General features: G+C 42.1%; 1 protein-coding gene across 1 annotated transcript; it reads right to left on the bottom strand.

Annotated features, from left to right (window-relative positions):
* Window positions 1-1,549: 1,549 nt before the first annotated feature.
* On the bottom strand, window positions 1,550-13,327 carry Spcs3 (signal peptidase complex subunit 3). Its single transcript, XM_057752574.1, has 5 exons — window positions 13,088-13,327; window positions 11,611-11,684; window positions 9,265-9,341; window positions 8,157-8,272; window positions 1,550-7,556 (listed from the first exon to the last, which is right to left on the bottom strand). The coding sequence occupies exons 1-5, from the start codon at window positions 13,228-13,230 to the stop codon at window positions 7,424-7,426; spliced, it is 543 nt and encodes a 180-aa protein (XP_057608557.1). The 5' UTR covers window positions 13,231-13,327; the 3' UTR covers window positions 1,550-7,423.
* Between the last annotated feature and the right edge of the window lie 1,362 nt (window positions 13,328-14,689).

The raw sequence follows: 14,689 nt of genomic DNA, 5'->3' as shown, positions 1-14,689 counted from the left end.
TCACTAAATTACATGTTAATGGCGCATATATTTACTCTACCTTTCATAATGTTTAAAGGTAAAATACATAAGAATTTATGATTGTTAGGATTTGCTGACTTGTCTCATTGTATGGAAATAATTCTTTTTTCTTTTTCTTGTTTCCTTCCTTCCTTCTTTCCTTCCTTCTTTCCTTCCTTTCTTTCCTTTTCTTAGGTTTTTCAAGACAGGGTTTCTCTACGTCACAGCTCTGGGTGTCCTGGAACTAACTTTGCAGACCAGGCTGGCCTAGAACTCACTGAGATCCACCTGCGTCTGCCTCCAGAGTGCTGGGATTACAGGCGTGCACCACCACTTTCTGGCTGGAAATAATTCTTTATCTGTCTATCATTTTACATTAAGCACTCATCACCAAAGCTAACTTAAAACTACTTATTTTGCCTAGGTGTCTGTGTTTGCATATGGTATGCATAAGTATAGTGCATGTATAAGGATGTGTGAGTGCAAGTCAGAAGAGAACGTTCAGAAGTTAGAATGTTTTGCCTCCCACCTTGAGGCAGGGACTGTCTTGTTCTGGGCCTCTGCACTGCACACTCTAGGCCTTCTGGTACACAAGCTTCAGGACGTTTCTCCCTTCTCTGACTAATCTTCATACAGCCGGAATAATTAATTAATGAATGCAAACCATTCTCTCTCTCTGTGTGTGTGTGTGTGTGTTTGTGTCTGTCTGTCTGTCTGTCTGACTGTGTATATGTATGCTTTCCAAGGAACTAATCATGTGATTCAGCTTATACACTCAACATTTGTACAAGGTAAGCAATTTTCTTAAGCCAGAACTCTAACTTTTTAGAAAGGAGAGACAGAGACATAGAAATAGACATAGAGGGCTGGAGAAATGGCTCAGTGGTTAAGAGCACTGACTGCTCTTCCAGAGGTCCTGAGTTCAATTCCCAGCAACCACATGGTGGCTCACAGCCATCTATAATGAGACCCAGCGCCCCCTTCTGGCATTCAGGCACACATGGAAGGATGTTGTACACATAATAAATAAATAAATCTTTAAAAAAAAAAGAAATAGACATAGAAAAAGAGAGAGAGAAGGGGCTAATTCATTTAGCAATAAAAAATTTACTATGAGATGTTTTGATATATTTTTACCAAAATCAAAACATGTGGGCAAACCACTATCCTCAACCAGCCAACCAAATCAACAGTTTTCACACCTGCAGATCCACCTAAGTGTGACAAAATGTTTGAAGTTCAACTGGTGCTGCTCTGTGCTATGCGGTTAGGTCTGCAATGCCTGAGTCTGTTCTGAACACGTATAGATTCTCCTCACCCTTAAATAACATCAATTTTTACATAGCATTTACATTATTTTAGGCATTGTAGGTAATCAAGAGATAACTCAAAAGTATAAGGAAGTGTACATATGTATTATGTGCAAACACTACACCATTTTATATAAGGGAGTCAAGCATCTTTGATTTGGGTGTCTTTATGAAGTCCTTAAGAATTAATCTCCCAAGGCTAGCAAAGGTCAATTGTAAAGAAAATGTACTAAACACACTTTCATTTCCTTGCCTTTTATTAAATCACACAGCAATAAGTATTTAAATATCCTAAAAGAAAACAAAGAAACCAAGTCTCCATACAGAAAACTGCTAACCAGTAAGGGCTTTATGTATACACATGTATATAGGTATTCATTTGCAAGCATGCAAACACAAAGGCTATAAAATAACAAAGTCATGATTCGGCAAAACATTTGCTGGGTTTGAGACTAGCAAGGAAATCAACAGTGAGGAAGGTATGTGTTCCTGTGCTGTGCTCCAGGAAGCTAATCTTACACTTCTTAAACCCTGTCTCGAAAAACCAAAAAAAAAAAAAAAAAAAAGTGCTAGTATGTTCTTGGGAGTGCAGATTACCTACACAGAGCTAAGTCACACTCCTACTTCTTCCAAGCCCAGACACCATCAACAATTACGCATGTAAGCTGTCAAACAACTTGAGCAGACTTCAGCAAAGTGTCTTTTATATATTTAAACTGCATCAAGTTATATAAAGAGCACCAAACATAGAGGGTCGAAACGTAAACTGGGCAGAGCCAAACTAAAGTGCTACAATGAAACAAAAACAAACAAACAAAAACCATATTTTCTTTTCCGTCTCTGAGTGTAGGAATAAGCTACAAAGCTCAGGTCAGTCGCCATCAGATCAATCCTTAATGTTTGGACATCACACACCAAATGTGCGCACACATCCAAATTAAAAACAAAACAAACATACTCCTGACAACTGGTTCTTGCTGGTTCCAGCTGGTGAACACCAAGTGGCAGCATAATTAGGTATGCTAGTGGCCTCAACCTGTGGGTTGCAACCCTTCCACAGACGTCACCTAAGACCATCAGAAAACACAGATATTTACAATTCATAACAGTAGCAAATTTAGTTCTGGAGTGGCAATGAAAATGTTATGGCTGGGGTCACAACATCTGGAACTGTATTAAGGGGTCGCAACATTAGGAAGGTTGAGAACAACTGCACTGAGCAAAAGTTTGGCTTCTTACAAGTGTGCTTCCGAGAAGCAGTTGCCCAGCTGAAAACTGTTTCCCACATGCCCCTTGCATCAATACTGGGCGGTGGAATCCATTTACCCCTAGAACATGTTGATGGTATAACACTAGAGCAGGGGAATTTTTTTTCTTATTTTTGAACCCTTACCCAATTAATTCAAATCCATGGGGTGAAAGAACGTTAAATCCTTAGGCGACAGTCCCCAAAACTATAAGGCATGAGCCCTTCCATCACACCTTGCTCAAGGATTCTTTAACAACCACAACAGCTACACATGAGTAAAAGTCAATTCACTTAAGCTAGAGAAATTTTGTTACCTTATATGGAGCTTTGGGTTAGCTCGGTGCTTAACTGGGCTTTCCAACATTGACCAGACAGCAACCATCTGATGGCATTTCTGGGTTGTGTCTAGAAGGCAGTAGCAGCCACTGAAGCCTCTCCTGCTTCTCTAACCTAGCAGACACCCATTGGGAAGAGTCCTGGGGATCCAGTTCCCACCAAGCTCAAGCTATTCCAGATCCGCACTGCACCCGAGTCCTCTCGTCACTACAGTGAGTCCCTTCCCATTCTTTGTATTAAGTCACTAGCTAGGAAAGCTGTAGCCATTCCAGGCCCACAAGAGGGAATGTGGATGAGGCACACGCATGAACTGTATTTTCTGTCTCAAATGTTTAATTTTAATCGGCACTTTTTTTGCCAACTCCAAAACGCCGACCTCCAAGTACCCACAGATAAGTGAAAGGCGCAGGGAGAGGCTTGAGGGCTCCTTCAAACGTGGTGTCTGCATATATTCATACCGAAGTACTGAAGGGGATCAGTACACATCAGGCAAGGGTACCGGAAGCCGAGGTTTTGCTTTTACTCTTTTCCAGGGAAAAAGTAAGAGGACAAAAGTGTGAAGCAAAACTTCTAAGGAGCAAAGAATGTTCGAGCACGAGGGGGGATGCTCCTGGGGAAGGATAGAAACCCAGTCCCAAACCTCTTATTACCCAATGGAAGACAATAAGCTCATTGATTTTATTTTGATGGAACAATTTTGTCTAAGTTTGCTGATACGGGTTCCTTCTGAGAAACTCTTCTCTCTTTTTTTTTTTGAGTCAGGGTTTCTCTGTGGTTTTGGAGCCTGTCCTGCAACTAGCTCTTGTAGACCAGGCTGGTCTCGAACTCACAGAGATCCGCCTGCCTCTGCCTCCCGAGTGCTGGGATTAAAGGCGTGCGCCACCACCGCCCGGCGAAACTTTTCTCTTGAGATAAAAAATGGAGAATTTCCACACTTCAGTAGGTTCAGTGCTGTCGACTGGACGAAGCCAGAGCTAATGCCCAAGCAAAGGTCACGACATACACCTGGCTTTCAAACAGCTGTGCAGTGAGCTTCACCTCTTCAGAGCTATACTTAAGAAGCAGTTTGAGTATTTTGCTTCCGTCTGTTAAGGTTTTGTACTGCTTCCTTGGCTCTTCTTGTCACGGCCACTCAGTTCTCTCACTGTGAAAACCCGGGAGAGAGCAGTGACAGAACCTGGGGCAACACCACCAGGTACCTCACTGGACAGTGTAACTGAGTTTGAAGACACAGGAAGAGAAACCAGGAGAGAGAAAATCAAAAAAGCAGCATTCAGAAAGGGGACAATGAATAAGACAGTTCCTGAGGCTAGATCAGACACAAGCACTATGCCACCAATATTGATTGGGCTCTGCCTATCATTTGCCAGACACTGTGCTGGGTGCTGGGCAGGATACAAGGGCAGATCTGACAGCAGCGCTCAAAGGACTTACAGTCTAGCACAGGGGCACACAGCCTCCAGCACATCCTGAGTGTAATGAGCCTCCAAAGTCCGGCTGTGCACTCCTTCCTAAAACCTGATGTTCACTACAACTGGGTTTACTTTCAGTTTAGCAGCTTCCCAATGCACATATATGGACAGCTTTAAAATACATACTTTTACTCAGAAAAGAACTCATTTTATTTAAAAAATGTTGAATATTTATTGTAATTAAGAAAATCTTCACATATATATTCAGCATTTTTATGGAATATTTTCTTGTGAATTTATTTTTTTAAGTAAACAATTTCCCAAATTGCATAAAAAACTATGGAATAACTTTTTTTGAAACATACATCTCTGAACCATTGGCAGTCTCATGGTAAAGTACACAGGCCTGCTACTGAAAGCGAGGGAAACTTTTGAAATAGACAGATGTTTGCTTACAATCAAAGGTCACAGCTACAAGGTCTCCTCTGTAGACCTATTACATGTTAATTCAAAGTATAACAAAGCAAAACCTCCACTAACCTGTACCAGCCCCCATCCAAAACTTTAGATCCTTAAAGTCCATTTCTTCACACGAAGAACTGACTAGCCAGACCGTTGACGAACTGTAAGATAATTATCAGAAAAGACATTCAAACCAACCAATGCTCCTATTACATTTTTAACAGTTTCTGATGTTGCAATTTTCCTTTCGGCATAAGGACAGCAAATGCAATGCATGGTCCTACAGCTCCAGAGGAAGCTGTTTCTAGGTGAGCCTGAAGCGATACGCTGAGTGCTACATTTTACCCATTTCTAACCGCAATCACCCTACTAAGTAGCTTGCAATTATCCCCTTTTCCAAGAATCAGCTATGGGCTCAGACTCTATCCATAGATTACCTTGGCTTGTTAAAATCTGAAGCACCAAGTCTCTTCGAGACCTGACGAGACTTCTCTGAAATAGAGACTAGAGATGCTCAAACACACAGAGTATGTAAGGTCGGAACTACCACAAACTAGTAACGCTGTGCAACACCAAACTGAGTTCCTGAGAAACAGGGCTAGAGGTGCACTGGGTCAGCAATATCCGGGGCAGCTCCTTAGTCACATTTACAAGCTGTGCTTTCCTTACCAAACTCCTAAAATTGGGCTGTTCAAATGAACAGTAACTCTAGACATCTTCAGTTCTAGTCTGTGCTGGACTAACAGATCCACTCATCACGGAACGTAGTGAACTACTAGTAGAACAGAGGTCGGGCTTTAATCTACAGGCTTGTTCATGGCTTCCTTAACCAGGACACACCCACATATTCTAAGCTTTGATGCTTGCAGATTTTCCACAGCTAGTATATGTTCAATGTATAAAGCTCAACTTTATAGGTCTAAAATGTAACAGAAGCTCGGACCACTATGAACTATGTGATAATCTCTCCATCACCTCCCTGACTTCAGATGACTAACGTGATTTCCTGTTCATGAGCTGCTGAACAGCAAACACTTCAGATGTGTATCGCAGTAAAGAATCCTTTTTATAGACAAGGAAACAGACAGCCTGAAATGTTTAATGAAACTGCTAGTGCCAAACTCAGGCTGTACCTTTGACCTTTCTGATTTGAAAACCTCATGCACATGCGTTTGTAAGAACTGCACCACCACACACAAGAGCTGCTAAAACGAGTATCACCAAGCAACGATACACTTCAAATGAGGTAAACAGAAAAAACACTAGTCAATTTATGCTAGTGCTAGAAAACAGCCCGTTTTGGGTTACTGCTTGCATGTACCTACACTGCCTGTTCTTGGATTAAGAGTAGCCAATCTGCAACTGGTAACTGAGGGCGCTGATGGCCGCAAAAAAATATTTCATGTCAAATATAATTATATAGTTAGTTATATATAATGTATTTAATCTCTAAATTATTTTATAAACCTAGGTAGTTTTAGTTTGGATAAAAATGAATAGTCACAGACAAAAACATTACTGTGTGTAAAAATGAATATGCACAGAAAAAGTATCACCGTGTGTGTTGCTGGCGATTGGAAAACTAGTTTCATACTCCATCACTTCCAGAAGGAATGGGAAATAACAAAAACCATCATAGTATTAGGTGAGTGGGATTGCTGTGCAAACTGAGGTATAAGAGAACTCCACTACTTGCTATTCAATTTGGGTGCAAGTCAGTAGATTTCTGGGTTTCAGTTTCTTCCCCTGCAGAGAGCTAACATTTGCAGCGTCCACCTCATTAGGACTACTCAAGACAACACTCAAACACAAGCAAATTCTGTAGATGGAAAAGCACATCACAAGAATTCTTACAATTCCAACTGTCAAAATATGGAGCTAATTACAGCAGCACGTTCAGTGGGACAAATCCAGTTCAGGAGGCAAACCATGCAAACATTTTCAGCTTTCAATCAATAGCAAAGCTTAAAATTTATAGAGATATACAAAGGAACATTCTGGAAGCACTAAAAGACACACATTATGGTTGAGTTAAGATTTTAAAATGAGCTTGCAAGATTTTACAGCATACAAAGAGGTTCTTGGTCTTCGTTTGAAAAAAGCTGCTAGTAACCTAAGGAAGACAAGCATTATGGGTATTTCTAAAACAAATGGAATACAATTTTACCACTGTGCTCTTTTGTAAACCAGACTTCCAAGAGCCACATTAATGTTCCCAATAATCTAACTTACGCTAAAAGATAAAAGAGAGTGTTCAGGTGTAAGTCACAGTCATTGTCAACTTGCACGAACACAAAACAAATAATTAAGAAATCTTCTAACTCTGTAGACACCTGGGAGTTTAACAGCCCTTTATGCTCATTTTATATTCCATAAGACAATGCAAATAAAAGAAATATTCAACCCTGCTTACATGGGTCTTCCTCTGCAGCTGTCCCATTCTTAACTACTCCTCTCTGGCGGTCTTCACTTTGTCAGCAAAGCTAAGCTTAAGCAACCCAGAACCTTTCACTTCATCTCTGTCTTTTGACGTTAGTCGTTCTTATCCCAAAACCGAAAGAAAAAGAAAACTATAACCAAAACAAATGAAGACACAGGAAAGATATGAGATGTAATTCATCATGTATAAAAATATGCTTCAAATTCACAATAATTTAGTAACTCTTCGTTATTTCATAGGTATCTGGAAATGGGACAGATACATGTCCTGATCCTGTCACGAGAGGGAGAATCCCAGCATTTGGTACAACATTCCAAGAGAGCGTCAATGTAACATTCCTGTTGCCCCTACAAAAAGATGTAATAAACAAAGGTTAGCAGAACAGTCATTTAATAAAAATACTTTCAATCAAGTACTATGGGGCCACATACTTAATTTATAACCAGCTATTTCTAATAGACAAAACAGAACGATTTCTTCATCCTATTTGAAATCTACAGACAGCACTAGAGGACACCAGCATTAACCCATAGGTAACCTAAATGACCAACCTAAACTCGCAGCTGCCATTAATTAGGAACAAAAAGCTCACATGAATAAAACACCGCATGAACTGGGTTGGTGGGGCATGCCTATAATCCCAGCACCACAGAGGGAGGGGCGGGGTGGAGGATCAATATTCAAGGGAATTCCTGTTTTTATACATCATCAATCTTACAGTTTGTTCAGGTTTTCGTAATGTGCTCCTAGTCCCCCGTCCCTAGCCCTATCTCCTTCCCTTCCTTCCTGTCTTCAGAGTTGAACCAGATCCTGTGCATGCCAAGCAAGTGTCCTACCACTGAGCTATTTCCCCAGGTACAATATCTTTTCTTTAAAACAAAAATACACTTCATCTTCCTCTCACCAACCTTACTTAAGAATGTTAAAAATGACAAAGATTCACTCACTTGAGGCCATTTCCATCATCAAAGAAAAAATACTTTGTCTTCATGTCTTTCAAAAGCAGCTTCGGATTATCACCTCTCAAAACGATCTTGTCCCAAAGGACGACTTGGTTCAAGGCCTACATCAAATTCAAAGTCACTGAGATAACTCAGAAACATTATCACTTCAAATTCAAAATTTAAGTGTTAGTTTACTGGACTTACTGAGGTAAACCAGAATTACAAAAACAGTTTACATGTGCTCACCGTAAGAGTAACACTGATCCTTATAATTTTTTTATACCCAAAAAATAGTGTTTATGTACAGCAGTTACTCTTATTTTAAAGAACAAGGTTTTTTTTTATTTTTAAAATGCAGAACTCTTATTTTGAAGGACAGCATTTCTGCTATCTTTAAAATATATTTTGTTGATTTAAAGTTCACTCACTCCAATATTCTCAGTGCCCAATGAAATACCCGGAATAAGATATATACACCAAGTAATTAGATGTAGTGCCAAAAATTACTACATAAGCTGTTTAACATGCTGCCAATACAGGCCAGTAAATAAAATAGTAACAATAACAACAACAATAAATAATACAGGTTAAATAAAAAACAGACCCATCTTTAATTACAAATTACCTACCTACACTAATGAGAAACACAGAACTGCTTTGGCAAAAACAACATAGAAGCGATGATTTGTCTATATGTATCTCAGTTTGATGTGCCAGATCACTGCATACCTTCAGCAGTGGTTCTACCAGAGAAGCTAAGGCAATCAAACAATGCTCTGCTGTTAGACAGCACGTATTTCTTTCTGGACCCTGTAATGCTAGAGAGCTAAGACACACACAGTATCAACAAACTACTGCAGGGGAGAGAGCTTTCTTACCAGAGTAATCTCTCCATAAGCGTGATTTGTTCTGTTGTTGTTGTTTTTTAAATAAGTATGCAGGTCAGATATTTTGAATATATAAAAATTGATATTCTTGGGCCAGTAAACAGACTCAGTGGGTCCAATCCCTGAATGAACTACTTTCTAACAGGTAACTTTTAAAATTATATTCTTTCACACAAAATAATATTAAAAAGAAATTATTACAACATACTTAGATAAATACTTACATTATTTTTTGTTGAATACTCTGCTGACAAATAGAGAAATAACTGCTTAACATTCCAATCAAATATATTCTCTAGATGTAAACAAATTAAGGACTCTAAAGATTGCAAAGCAGTCCACAACTTCCAAAGAAATATCAGTCTTAAAACATCCATAGCAACATGAACATTAAAACAAAATACAATAGGCAGTCCAGAAGTATACCAAATCACCATTTTAAGATAAAAATACAGGATAATATATGGCAAGATCCAGCACATTTGAAAGGGTTGTGCGTTAGGACAGGTTACCATTCTCCCAAGAGATGCCCTATCATATGACAAAAGTATCTGTTCAACTATGTTCATAGCAGCATTGTTTGTAATAGCCAGAACCTGGAAACAACCTAGATGCCCTTCAATGGAGGAATGGATGAAGAAAGTGTGGAATATATACATATTAGAGTACTACTCAGCAGTAAAAAACAATGACTTCTCGAATTTTGCATGCAAATGGACGGAAATAGAAAACACTATCCTGAGTGAGGTATCCCAGACCCAAAAAGAGGAACATGGGATGTACTCACTCATAATTGGTTTCTAGCCATAAATAAAGGACATTGAGCATATAATTTGTGATCCTAGAGAAGCTAAATAAGAAAGTGAACCCAAAGAAAAACGTATAGTCATCTGCCTGGAGAGGGGAAGTAGACAAGAAGGCTGGGCAAAAACTGGGAATTTGCGGGAGAGGTGGCATGGGGCTAAGGGGAAATGGGGTGAGAAATGTGAGAAGGGGAAGATGGGGGGAGCTTGGGGGAATGGGATGGTTGGGATATAGGAAGGGTGGATACGGGAACAGAGAAATATATATCCTAACTAAGGGAGCCATCTTAGGGTTGGCAAGAGACTTGACTCTAGAGGGGCTCACAGGTGTCCAGGGAGATGTCCCCAGCTGGTACCTTGGGCAACTGAGAAGAGGGAACCTGAAATGACCCTATCCTATACTGATGAATATCTTGCATATCACCTTAGAACCTTCATCTGGCGATGGATTGAGATAGAGACAGAGACCCAATTTGGAGCAAAGGACTGAGCTATTAAGGTCCAAATGAGGAGCAGAAGGAGGGAGAACATGAACAAGGAAGTCAGGACCATGAGGGGTGCACCCACCCACTGTGACAGTGGAACTGATCTATTGGGAGCCCACCAAGGCCAGCTGGACTGTGACTGAATAAGCATGGGTTGAAACCGGACTCTCTGAACATGGCGGACAATGAAGGCTGATGAGAAGCCAAGGACAATGGCACTAGGTTTCGATCCTAATACACGAACTGGCTTTGTGGGAGCCTAGCCTGTTTAGACGCTCACCTTCCTGAACCTAGATAGAAGTGGGAGGACCTTGGTCTTCCCGCAGGGCAGGGAATTTGGACTGCTCTTCAGTATTGAGAGGGAGGGGGAATGGAGTGGGGAGAGGGGGAGGGGAGTGGGGGAGGGGGCAATACGTGGGAGGAGGGGGAGGGAAATGGGAAACGGGGAGAAGACGGAAATTTTAATTAAAAAAGAATAAAATAAAATAAAAAAACTAACTCCTATTCTGTAACTAAATCCAATAATTTGTTTCATTAAAAACTGCAAATGGTTTCAGAATGAACAGCAGGTATACCTGTCAAACACATGTTACAGTCAAATGCTTAATACAACCAATCTCCATAACATAATAATAATAATACACTGCCAGGATTCTAAACTGTGGCCCTAAAGTTACCAAGATGATGAGCTGCTGAAGACAGAAGCTCGAGATAAAGGGGAAACAGCTCATTTTGGCTCACTCACTTCATGAAGATATGGAGTTTGGTTTTCTTGTTGTTGTTTGATTTTTGAGACAGGGCTTCTCTATCAGCCCTGGCTGTCCTGGAACTCATTCTGTAGACCTGGCTGGTTTCAAACTCAAGATCTGCCCGCCTCTGCCTCCCAAGTGCAGGAATTAAAAGTGTGTGCCACCACTGCCCAGCAGCTTATGGTTTTTTTTTTTTTTGATTGTTTTCTATAATAAAAGACAGGGAATTATTTGGGACTGAAAATGGACTATATCTAGGCAAGATAAGCTCTGGTGAATTTTTTCTTAACCAAAATGATCTTTTATCTTTTCTTTCCTAGGTTCAAATTAATGTTTACATGAAAAATTAAGAAATATTCACACTATTAACTTTTCATGAAGTGTGAACAAGGAAATATCAACACTGTTTTGCTGATGAAAGAACCGAGCTGTGGTAGAGTCAATATTCATACTCACGCATCCTCAAACACCTACGCCTACACCTCATTTCAAACCTACAGAAAAAACAACTGAACACTTCTGGTGAAGGATATCAGCAGTTATATCAAACGTGATGAACCCCAGGTCGCTTCTTTCTCGAGGGCCAGTGAAGTCTTCTACATTTTTTCTAGAAGTAAAGATAAAGGTTTCACCATCTCTTTGGGGCATCACACAAAATTTACACCACTTAAACCTGCAAGGGACAGCAGTGTGCACCAGTAAAATATAAAACTCACGAAGAAATGGGTAAAAGAGAAACTGTAAGTGTAAAAGTAATTAAGTATTATAATTCAATATAAAAGAAGGAAGTCGGCTATTTTCATTTGCCTGAAGAGAACTTTTGAGAAAACACAGCGGAAGATAAAACATAAAAAGAAAACACAAATAACTTCACGGAGAGCAGGTAAGAAGAGTGAATTTGAGAGCTGTGAGCGGCCACAAGGTGACCTGGGAAACAGCACCTGTTCATGAGAGCACAGCATATGGCAGAGCCACCACGTCCTCCCCACAAATATCCTAAATCTGTACAACAATCCTGCCAGTTACTTTCTTCGCTAGCAACAAAAACTAGCAAGCAGGAGAGCAAGAAACCTATTTAGGATCACATCAACGTTTAACTCGCATCAAGTTCATCTATGCCCTCAGAGAACTGAAAGTAACGGTGGGGCTGGTATCTAAACCACACTTCTTTTCATCATCAACAGCATCGAATAAAAACCAATAAAGACTAAATGAGAAATCAAAAAAAAAAAAAAAAGAAAGAAAGAAAGAAAAAAAACAAAGCAGCAGCTGCAGTAATCGAAGGGAGGGGACACTTGTGATTCTGACCAAAAATAAATAAACTACGGGAAGGACAGATTATAGAAGGCCGCAAAGAGCAAACAAGAATTAAATTATTAATTACAGAAGTGAAAGAAAAAAAAAAAGAGGGGAATGCTATAAATAAAACAGGCAGCACGGGCGGGCAGTCACTGTGACATTCTATTTTTAGTGTCTCCAAACATTTATCCAGTTTGCTGGCTAAAAGAATGACAAAGTAACAAGAATGCACTGAATCCAAGGCTGGGGTGTTTAAACCGCCCGGTGCACCCTGTCTAGATTCACATACACAGTTCAAGGCAGCGGCGGTGTGTCCAGAAGGAGAAAGGCGTCCTAAAGGGACTGTCAAAAAGAACCAACTGTGGAGGGCCGTGACACCAGAGTCACCCACTGAACCGCCTGAGCCTCGGGCTGGCAAGGGGTGACACCGGCGACCCCACGCGTGCTCGCAGGCGGGGACGCGCCAGGCGGAAGCGCGGGTGTGGGTGTGCTGGTGTGTTGCTCGCTCATTGGCCAGCGTGGGTGAGGGGCGTGAAGAACAGGAAGGAAGGGGAGCGCCGACCCAGGCCACTCCGGAGCTGACCGCGCAGGGCTGGGGTCCCAAGGCTACCGGACCCCGTGTCCCCCGCGGTGGCGGAGCCTGCGGGGACAGGTCCCGGCGGGCGCGCACACCCTAGCCCAGCCCCGGCAGCCCCGCCCGGCCGCACTCACAGCATGATCCGCGAGACGTGCAGCCGCACCGGGACGCTCCGGTCTTTGAAGGCGGTGGTGATGAAGCAGCCGAAGGTGAGCGCCGCCATCACGCTCAGCGAGAAGGCGAAGAGCGAGTTGGCGCGCGACAGCACGGTGTTCATCGTGACGCCCTTCCCTCAGGAGCCCTGCCGCCGACACCCGTCCCCAGGCTCCGCTTCCCCGCCGCCCCGCTGCCGACCAGTCCCTCCCACCCGCGCACCCGGTGCGCACCTTCCGGGAGCGCGCGCCGCCGCCGCCCAGCCCCGCCCCCTTTCCGGTGCTCGGCGCCTTCCGGGAGCGCGCACGCTCCCCCCTCCCGCTAGGACACACCCACCGCGCGGCCGTGCACGCGCTGGGGGGCGGTGCTCTCAGTCAGTCCGCCAATCAGCGGTAAGCACTGGGGTTGGCGTTTACCACAGGAGTCCCGCCTCCTCCCGGGCTCACATCCTTGCCTGAATCTGTAGAAGGCGCCCATTTACTAGTTGGCCTTCAGATGTGTTTTGGGGGACTGCCCCTCCTTAACTATACTTGTGACATTCACTTTCGAAACGCGTGGTCCTAGTTCCTATCTATCAAAGCTGTCAAATTGCGACGTTTTTGTAAAGGAGAAAAAATTAGTCATTCAATGTGGAGGCACACAGATGTGTGGCTTCTGACAATTCAAGTCCCTAAATAGCAATAAGGAGCAGCAGCCTTGGTGGGCCTTAGCTGTCGGCCACCCAGCCTTAGTGTACTTCCTCTTGCTCTGCTTTCAACAGAGAATGGACGTTCTGCTCACGTTATGTGTGTTCATACCACAATTCCAAATACTTTTCACTTAAACAAAATAGGGAAAGAACATGTAGACCATGGAAGGTGTCAGTATGAAACTGATATTGGGCCGGGCGGTGGTGGCGCACGCCTTTAATCCCAGCACTTGGGAGGCAGAGACAGGCGGATCTTTGTGAGTTCGAGACCAGCCTGGTCTACAAGAGCAAGTTCCAGGACAGGCTCCAAAACCACAGAGAAACCCTGTCTCGAAAAAGCAAAAAAAAAAAAAAAAAAAAGAAACTGATATTGGTTGAACTCCTTTCAGTCATTACTAATCAATTTCATTCAGCATGGGGACAGGATTTTTAAGAATTGCCTAGCAGGTGGCAGGAGCAGTTCTAGGCTCTGGAGATTGCCACACAAATAAGCCTTGCCTCAAATAGAATAGGGCCAAGAAATGAAATCTGTAGTAACTATAGTCTGAAAGGTGTTTACTCTGTTAAAACCTTGAATTTTTTATTCTCCCGGGTAACCACACTTTATTCAATAAAGCAAGGTTCTAATAAATGCTGTGTTCAAGTGACACACAAATGTCTATTGATCACTTTCTACCCCACTGGGGGTTATAATCGAGTAAAGTATCAAAATCAGTGTTGCAGTCTAAATTATAAAAGCAGGTATGAATATTGAGAGAGGCCACATAGCGCTACAGACTTAAAATAAGAAGTCATATATGTGGTGAGGTAGAGCAAAACTACGTGCAAAAATTTTAAAGCCATCCTACAGGCTGCCTTCTGTTATCACTGTAGAATAAAGAGAATGCCTGCTGTG

The sequence above is a fragment of the Chionomys nivalis genome, chromosome 20 (assembly GCF_950005125.1).
Source record: "Chionomys nivalis chromosome 20, mChiNiv1.1, whole genome shotgun sequence".
Taxonomy (NCBI): Eukaryota; Metazoa; Chordata; class Mammalia; order Rodentia; family Cricetidae; genus Chionomys; species Chionomys nivalis.
Note: the sequence above shows the minus strand (reverse complement) of the source record. Positions and strands in the feature narration are given on the sequence as shown.